This window comes from Carassius auratus, chromosome 19 (genome assembly GCF_003368295.1).
Source record: "Carassius auratus strain Wakin chromosome 19, ASM336829v1, whole genome shotgun sequence".
Classification (NCBI taxonomy): domain Eukaryota; kingdom Metazoa; phylum Chordata; class Actinopteri; order Cypriniformes; family Cyprinidae; genus Carassius; species Carassius auratus.
The window spans coordinates 3,175,479-3,185,378 of record NC_039261.1 but is presented as its reverse complement, the minus strand read 5'-3'; the positions used below and the strand labels follow the sequence as shown (position 1 = coordinate 3,185,378).

The 9,900-nt window shown below is 37.2% G+C and overlaps 1 protein-coding gene across 4 annotated transcripts in view; it reads right to left on the bottom strand.

Annotated features, from left to right (window-relative positions):
* Positions 1–6,494: 6,494 nt before the first annotated feature.
* LOC113119150 (mitochondrial ornithine transporter 1-like) overlaps positions 6,495–9,900 on the bottom strand; it is a 35,965-nt gene continuing 32,559 nt past the window's right edge. Inside the window, exon 9 of one of the 4 annotated variants that reach the window (XM_026288390.1) lies at positions 6,495–6,876. In XM_026288390.1, coding sequence (XP_026144175.1) covers positions 6,755–6,876 — 122 coding nt within the window. In that variant the 3' untranslated portion in view covers positions 6,495–6,754. The remainder of the gene's footprint in view (positions 6,877–9,900) is intronic. The other 3 variants (XM_026288391.1, XM_026288393.1, XM_026288392.1) reach the window with 3 other exon arrangements.

Here is a 9,900-nt window from a genome sequence, read left to right as displayed (position 1 = left end):
TGTTTTCTAAATGAAGGAACCTTTTGTTTCATTCTAGCGTCTTTAAACAAATGCTGCTAGAGTTGTTCTCAGAATTTACTTCACTTCTCTAAAACATATTTTGCAGACTTTTAAATGTCTTGCTCATTTATATGTGCAATCAGTTATATCAAGTTCATGCATCCTAGCTACTAGTAGAGCAATGACATGTCTTGTTATACAGTATATAGCACATTATGCATTGAGGATCAAATATATATATATATATATATATATATATATATATATATATATATATATATATATATATATATATACACTTCAAGAATCTCCTTAAACACATCTTTATTTTACCCTCTAACTTTAACACTCACTCTACTAATTCTATTCTTAAAAAAATCTAACTACCTTTCTAATCTTTTTGTATTCTATTTTCTTTTCATTCATTATGCAATTGTATATGTATGTGTGTGTGTGTGTGAAGACCTCTAACTAGCTTGCTCTATTCTTTTTTTTAATATTATCTGTTTTCCTTTTATTTATTATATTATTTAAAAGTTTATTAGTTATTATATTAATAAAGTTATTATTTAAAACTCACTTTCAGCTGTAAAACAGCTCTACAATAGACAATATTGTCATTATTCAGCTCAATTTAGTTTGCATTCATCTCAATCCAATAAAAGTCAGTGTTTCATATGCATCTGTAACCCTTTTTTTATGATTTCATGCATTTCTATCCTCTGATTTAAACAGCATTGATGGTACACTTATAGCCAAAGGCTGTTTATTTGAGAATAAATAAATAAAAAATTCTGATTTAGGTTTAGTAAAATTAACGTTCTGTGTAGTACAATTCAGTGGTATAAAGTGATGAGACTTCATTACTATATTTACTGTATGTAATATTCACATATGTATACATGACTCAGTTGTGAGTTTTGTCATAACTTATGATGGCATCACCTATGGTCATGTCCTTTGGGTGGTGACTTGAAATAAGACTGCAGATACAAGTGGCTAAAAAAATTAATTAATCACAAATGTGTCATTTTTGCTTATCAACCTCAGTGACTGAGTGAATTTTGGTGGTGGAGCAGATGATGTGGATTGTAGAATCCTACTAAACCATGGCTGATAAAAGAATTCTGATTGAATTGGACATCCTGCCTGTCCCTGCAAACATGTCCTTGCTGGCTTTTTGTGGGCACAGTGGGCTAGTGCCAGCCTACACCAAACCAAAACAGGCCCAGTGTTGGCTTGCCCAGGTGAGGCCCACAGCTTTGGGATCACTGGAGGCTCTCTGTGAGCAGGACACACTAGTGGACTCCCCACATTAATCCAATGATGGCACAGTGTGGGCCAGCCTGTTTGGACCCAGATAAACTTTTGTATCCTTTGGGCCCATGCAGGTTTTGTGTAGGCAACCCTGTAATGCAACTAGGAGAATACAAACAACATTGATTGGCCATTCTTTAGCCACTCAGTTGACACTCACTGGAATGGCTCAAACCAAGAGACCTTTTCAGAACTTCTTGTTTCATAAATCAAATCTGGATCACAAGATCCACTTTCCTCCAGAGTTTAGTTCTAACCTTAAGGCAAGGCAAGGCAAGGCAAGTTTATTTATATAGCACATTTCCTACACAATGGTAATTCAAATTGCTTTACATAAAAGAAAGTAAAACAAATAATGAATAAAACAAGCAATTTTAAAACTTTTAAAACTATACTTAAAAAACAATACTTATTTAAAATGAATTTAAACAGTTAAAATAATTAAAAAAATACGTGAAAATATAGTGCAAGCAGTTCGGACATTGCACAGTGCTCATTCAATAAATGCACAGCTAAACAGATGAGTTTTAAGTCTAGATTTAAATGTGACTAGTGTTTTAGCACATCTGATCTCTTCTGGAAGCTGATTCCAACTAAAAGAGGGCTCCCCTTGTTTTTTGTGAACCCTTGGTATTTCTAACTGTCTCGATCCTAGTGGTCTATTCAGTGAGCATATCTGCAGTGTATTTCGGTCCTAGGTCATTTAGTGACTTATATACGAGTAAACGTACTTTAAAATCAATCCTAAATGTAACTGGAAGCCAGTGTAAGGACCTGCGGACTGGTGTGATGCTCAGATTTTCTGGTTCTAGTCAGAATCCTGGCAGCAGCGTTCTGGATGAGCTGCAGCTGTCTAATGGTCTTTTATAGTCCACCCTGCTGGTGATAAAGGCATGAACAAGTTTCTCCAAGTCTTGACTGGAAACAAAACATCTAATTCTTGCAATGTTTTTTAGATGATAGTATGCTGATTTAGTTACTGCTTTGACATGACTACTGAAACTGAGGTCTGTCTCCAGAATCAAACAAAGATTCCTGACTTGATTTTTAGTTGTTTGACCCCTAGAGTCAAGGTATGCATTCACCTTGAACACTTCATCTTTGTTTCCAAATGCAATGACTCCAGTTTTTTCCTTGTTTAACTGAAGAAAGTTCTGGCAAATCCAACTATTAATTTCATCAATGCATTTGCAGAGGGAGTCAATGGGGCTGTAGTCATTTGGAGATAAGGCTAGGTAAATCTGGGTATCATCAGCATAGCTGTGATAGGCAATTTGGTTCTTTCTCATTATTTGACTTAGTGGGAGCATATACAGGCTAAACAAGAGCGGTGCAAGAATTGAGCCTTGTGGGACTCCGAATATCATGGACGTCCACTTAGACTTATGCTCTCCTATACTCACATAATAGCCTCTCCCTTCTAAGTATGATCTGAACCATTTAAGTATCATCCCAGAAAGCCTGACCCAGTTATCCAGTCTCTCTAGTAGTATGTTATGATTGACTGTGTCAAACGCAGCACTGAGATCTAGCAATACCAGCACCGATATTTTGCCAGTCACAATTTAAGCGAATATCATTTATTATCTTAATGAGTGCTGTCTCTGTGCTGTGATGCGGTCGAAAACCTGATTGAAAATTTTCCAGGTATCCATTTGAGTTTAAGTATTTGTTCATCTGATTAAAAACAACCTTTTCTATAATTTTGCCTATAAAAGCAAGATTAGATATTGGTCTGAAATTGCTCAAAATGGTGTTATCAAGATTGCTCTTTTTCAGGAGGTGCTTAACAACTGCAGTTTTTAAGGAGTTTGGAAATGTCCCAGAAAGAAGTGAGGCGTTCACCACTTCTAAAAGATCTGCTTTTAAGCAGTCAAGCACACTTTTGAAAAATGTGATGTGGGAAGTGTGTCAAGACAACAGGTTGACGATTTTAGTTGCTGCACTATGTCTTCCAGAATTTTGCTATTTTGTTAATTGTTACAAAAATAGACATAGTATCTTTTTGATATTGTGGCCTAATCTGTCTGACCTCTGCATTACTTGAGGATGTGCTAATCGCCTTCCTGATATTGATGATCTTCTCAGAAAAGAAAGAAGCAAACTCATTGCATTTGCTGTCTGAGAGCATTTCACTGGGAATCTGACTTTCAGGGGTTTGTCAGTCTCTCAACAGTGGCAAAAAGAGTATGAGTGTTATTTAAGTTACTGTTTATAAGGTTTTCTGAATAAATTCTGTCTAGCTGTGGCTAGTTTCACATTAAAAGCATGAAGGCTGTCTTTATAGATGCTATCGTGAATTTCAAGTTTCGTCTTTTCTGCATTGTCTTTTCATAGTCTGAACTGCTGTTTATCTTCTCCAAACTGATTTCTGACTGTTTTTCTTACTGACTATTATTGGTGCAATATCATCAATAACATTCTTAACTTTTGAGTTAAAGGAATCAAGGAGAATATCAACAGAGTCTGCAGAAATGCTTGGTGTTAAACATATAGCCTCCATAAATAGTACACTTGTGTTCTCGTTAATGCATCTCCTTCTGACAGAGACAGATCTAGATTCAGTTGTAGCAGACATAGTGCTAGGTCCTTAATAACAATGGATGAAATGTTTAGACCCCTACTGATGATTAAGTCTAGAGTGTTTCCACCTTTGTGTGTGGGTCCATGCACATACTGAGTCAAGTCAAAAGTGTTTAGAACAGTTATCATTTCTTTTGTAGTTTTGATTTCTGCATTATCTATGTGAATATTAAAATCCCCTGCAATAGCAAAACAGTCAAACTTTGAGAAAGTCATTGATAACATTTCTGTGACCTCTTCAACAAAGGCTGAAGAGTATTTTGGAGGCCTGTAAATAATAATAAACAGAATGCCTGGAGCACCTTTCAGCACAATCCCTCGATATTCAAAAGACAAGTACTGACAAATGACAGTTGCTTGCATTGATGGACATCTTTAAATAGAGCAGCTACAGTACCATCTGTCAGTAATTATCAATGCTCCCAGTCTACAGGTTCTTCTCAAAAAATTAGCATATTGTGATAAAAGTTAATTATTTTCCATAATGTAATGATAAAAATTAAACTTTCATATATTTTAGATTCATTGCACACCAACTGAAATATTTCAGGTCTTTTATTCTTTTAATACTGATGATTTTGGCATACAGCTCATGAAAACCCAACATTCCTATCTCAAAAAAATTAGCATATTTCATCCGACCAATAAAAGAAAAGGGTTTTGAATAAAAAAAAGGCAACCTTCAAATAATTATGTTCAGTTATGCACTCAATATTTGGTCGGGAATCCTTTTGCAGAAATTACTGCTTCAGTGTGGCGTGGCATGGAGGCAATCAGCCTGTGGCACTGCTGAGGTGTTATGGAGGCCCAGGTGTTGGGTATTGTGTCTCTCAACTTTCTCTTCACAATATCCCACAGATTCTCTATGGGGTTCAGGTCAGGAGAGTTGGCAGGCCAATTGAGCACAGTAATACTATGGTCAGTAAACCATTTACCAGTGGTTTTGGCACTGTGAGCAGGTGCCAGGTCGTGCTGAAAAATGAAATCTTCATCTCCATAAAGCTTTTCAGCAGATGGAAGCATGAAGTGCTCCAAAATCTCCTGATAGCTAGCTGCATTGACCCTGCCCTTGATAAAACACAGTGGACCAACACCAGCAGCTGACATGGCACCCCAGACCATCACTGACTGTGGGTACTTGACACTGGACTTCAGGCATTTTGGCATTTCCTTCTCCCCAGTCTTCCTCCAGACTCTGGCACCTTGATTTCCGAATGACATGCAAAATTTGCTTTCATCCGAAAAAAGTACTTTGGACCACTGAGCAACAGTCCAGTGCTGCTTCTCTGTAGCCCATTTCCTGCACACACCTGTGCACGGTGGCTCTGGATGTTTCTACTCCAGACTCAGTCCACTGCTTCCGCAGGTCCCCTAAGGTCTGGAATCGGTCCTTCTCCACAATCTTCCTCAGGGTCCGGTCACCTCTTCTCGTAGTGCAGCGTTTTTTGCCACACTTTTTCCTTCCGACAGACTTTCCACTGAGGTGCCTTGATACAGCACTCTGGGAACAGCCTATTCGTTCAGAAATTTCTTTCTGTGTCTTACCCTCTCCCTTGAGGGTGTCAATGATGGCCTTCTGGACAGCAGTCAGGTCGGCAGTCTTACCCATGATTGCAGTTTTTAGTAATGAACCAGGCTGGGAGCCTCAGGAATCTTTTGCAGGTGTTTAGAGTTAATTAGTTGATTCAGATGATTAGGTTAATAGCTCATTTAGAGAACCTTTTCATGATATGCTAATTTTTTGAGATCTGAATTTTGGGTTTTCATGAGCTGTATGCCAAAATCATCAGTATTAAAACCATAAAAGACCTGAAATATTTCAGTTAGTGTGCAATGAATCTAAAATATATGAAAGTTTAAATTTTATCATTAAATTATGGAAAATAATGAACTTTTATCACAATATGCAAATTTTTTGAGAAGGACCTGTATTCTCATTCTATAAAATAACTTTGGACAAGGGACATACAATTTGACGATACCAAAATTACCAAATAGAAATTATTAGGTTCTTTAGTTCATCTCACTGATTCAGTCATCCATTTGCAGAAGTTTGTGAACTCACAGGATGGGATTTTTGTTTATTATACACACATATATATATATATATATATATATATATATATATATATATATATATATATATATATATATATATATATATGTATATATATAGTGATTATGTTGTGAATAACATAATGAAAGTTTATATTATAGCCAATTCTACAACTTTTTTAATGTTTGCAATATTTTGCACAAATTCAGTGGACTACTTTGTGATATGTTTAACATGTTTTTGTCCCTTTGAAAGTTAATCAGTTTGGTCAGTGTGAACTGCCATTGTTTGGAAAGGAGCAGCATTCTATGGAGTTACAAATGTGCAGAAATTAAAAATAAATAACTAATAATAGGAAATAAAAACAAATACGATAATATAAATGAATGTGTTAATAAACAAATATAAAAATAAATAATTATCCTTAACATGGTAGTATTTGTAGTTCTTTAATACAACATAAATATTAATTTAATATCAATAGTATTTGTAAATAATTCCAAATATTTGATAAAATGCTTAAATTAATATTTAATTTCTAAATAAACAATTTTTAATCTTTAATATTTACTAAATATTTAATCATTTTTGTAAAGTGGTTGTATTTGTGTAGTTAAAGTCTAAGAGGTTGCAGCATAATGAGTTAATTTTATAAAACATCAAAAACATTAAAATACAGTAAAATACAATATTGTTTGTTCACATATTTGTCAAACACAGGCCTTTTTAGCCTTTAAAGTTGTTCAGATATGTATACCAAGACATCACTAAGGATGTTCCAAAACGCAACCAAATGCACTAGAGGGCAAACTGTTGCATCATTATCTTGCGACTGACTTCATAGGCTAAAAAGAGAGCTCCATTGGCAGGAAATGTTCGGATCATAGTAGAGGTCAAACCGGAATACAGTGGAGCCACTCCTGCAAACAAGATGGCAGAATATAATCTGTCAGAAAATGCAATAGATTTTGTACAACATCTTTTCTTAGCAAAGTTTTGATCATGTTGATAATTTTAAAGGCCTTAAATTATCAGCTTTGTCTGTTTTGGGCACAGTAGGCTTTACTCTAAAGTAGGGTTAATTCAGAAATAAAATTTTCTGCTACATTGTTACATGCATGTATATTTATGTATTTGCCTGCCCTCTAGGGGCAGGTAAAGCGTGATTTACCATTGTTCTGATTTAGCAGATCCTCTACACGTGTGGACTATTTACATGAGCTTAAAGGAAGTCAAGTTCCCACACTTCAGGGGCGGAACTTGAGCGGCCGTCCCGAGTCGTAGCTGAGCTCTTTTCTGTGTTTATCCTTCTTATTTTTCCTGTCTAATTTCTCCCACTTGTTGTTATATTCCGTTTAATTAATAAATTCCCCTTTTGATCGAGCCTTTGTGTCATCCCTCTTTTGTGTTATAGCAGTGGCTGTAACATAATTGGGGGCTCGTCCGTCGTTTTTTCTTTTCTCAGCTGTTTAGTGTGGGAGGAAAGAAAATGTGTATGGCCGTGTTTTCGTCGTGTTTGTTCGATTTACTTTTCGGTTGTGAGTAACTACGAGCGTCCCAGGTGAGTGTTTGCCCTATTTAGTCAGTAGTCGTCGGGTAGGTTTGAACCTGCCACTTTGTTATTTTGCCTTTTTTATTTTTAGTGGTTATTCGGAGTGGAGGCACGCTTCAGTTCACCGGCAGCTGATCTTGTTAATGGGATCGGTGTGCAGGTGTTCATGATTTTAGCGTTTAAAGTGGCCTCGAGCCCCTAACGCCACTGAAGACTAGGGAATTAATTTAATGTTAAATGGGGTAAATACGCGTGTGTTGTGGGATCGCTTTTGGTTATTCACTTTGTAAATTTAAATCGGTAAGTGAAGTTTATTCTTAATTCGTATCATGCGTGATAATTTCGTGTAGCGGCCAAAATCACTTTGTTTTCTTTAGTTTTGACAGGTAAAGTTTAGGATTTGTGAAAACGATTTAGTGGTTTCATTTGAGTTTTTCTGAATTGTGTTGAAACCATTATTTTCGTTATTTTTGGTGAATAGCCTACGTGTGTCGAGATGACTTCAGTAGTTCAGAGACAAATGCCATTAGAAAACGTTAGTGTTGTGGAGGAAGTGGCTGATCCTTCGGTAAGTGAGAATGCTATTCGATTGAGAGAGTTGGCAGTTAAAGAAAAAGAATTGGAGTTAGAGAATGCCAAATTAGAGCTGCGAAAGCGTGAACTTGATCATCAGTTTGCTTTGAAACGAATGGAGTTAGAGATGAGCTCTAAGGCTGCTCACGCTGCCTCTGATGTATTTGATGTCGGCCGAAATCGGAGGATGGTCCCTCCTTTTTGTGAGAAGGACGTTGAGAAGTATTTTTGTCATTTCGAGAGGGTTGCAGCTTCATTAAAGTGGCCTGAAAATGTTTGGTCTTTGCTTTTGCAATGCGTGATAACCGGTAAGGCGCAGGAGGTTTATGCTTCGTTGTCCATTGAAGATTCTGCTGATTATACGATTGTTAAGGCTGCTATATTAAAAGCCTACGAGTTAGTCCCGGAAGCATATAGACAGCGATTTAGACAATACACGAAACTTTCGAATCAGACTTATGTTGAATTTGCGCGTGAAAAGGAAATTTTGTTTGATCGTTGGTGCGCGTCTCAAAAAGCCGAGAGTAGAGAGCAGGTTAGACAGTTAATCCTTATAGAGGAATTTAAGAGTTGTGTACCTGTCGCCCTTGCTACTTATGTAAACGAACAAAAAGTAGACACGCTCTACAAAGCTGCTACTCTGGCCGATGACTTCGTTTTAACACATAAAGTCACTTTCAAGGATGTTCAAAAATCACGAGATAATATTCCTGTTGATCCACCTGTTGTGTTGCCTCGCAAATCGTTTAATGGTAAGCCTACTGTTTCGACTGGTGATAGGGTTTGCTTTTATTGTAAGGCCTCTGGTCATTTAATCGCAAACTGCCCTGTTCTTAAAAAGAAGTCTCATACAAAAACTGTTGGTTTGATCTCTGTTGATTCCAGTTCGAAATTTGACTGCATTACGCCTGAGTCTGATTGTGATGCCCGTCTCATCAAAACTGGTTATGGACCTTTCCTGCATTGTGGAACTGTGTTTATTCCCAGTTTGTGTAAGCCTGTACCTGTTCGTATTCTTCGGGATACGGGGGCTAGTCTTTCGTTTATTCTGGAGGGGGTTTTACCGTTGTCACAGGAGACTACCACGGGTAGTGTTGCTTTAGTCCGAGGTATTGAAATGGGAGTTATGGAGGTTCCGTTACACAGAATTCATTTGCAATCAGAATTGGTGTCGGGTGATGTGGTAGTGGGTGTTCGTTCATCTCTTCCAGTTCCTGAAGTAACATTCATTTTAGGAAATGATTTAGCTGGAAGTAGTGTGTGGAGTTGTGCTGATGTATCACCTGAAGTTGTCTCTGTACCGCTTGTTGCTAACGCTGATGATTGTGCACTTAAGTATCCTGATGTTTTTACCGCGTGCGCAGTTACTCGCTCTATGGCCAAATCCGCTGATCGTTTCATTTCGGATGAAGTGGATTTATGCGACACGTTCATTGCAAATCCTGATGTAACGAAACTGCTTTCCGTTTCTCCACAGGAAAAAGCATATCTGACTCCCGTGATTGCCGAAAAGTCTACTCGTAAAGATCATGTTGATTTGTCTCTGTGTCCAGATAAATTAATTGCTGCCCAAAGGTTCGACGCAACTCTCGCCCCATTATTTGAATTGGTTCAACCAGTGCCTGAGACTGAGAGTGTGCCGGCGTCCCAGGCATATTTCCTCAAAAATGAGATCTTGATGAGAAAATGGGTGTCTTCCAAATCTTCTGATGACTGGAATGCAGTCAGGCAAATTGTAGTTCCAGTAGTTTATCGTGATATGATTTTAAGCGTTGCACATAACGGTTTGGCTGGTCATTTAGGTGTCGCGAAAACGTAT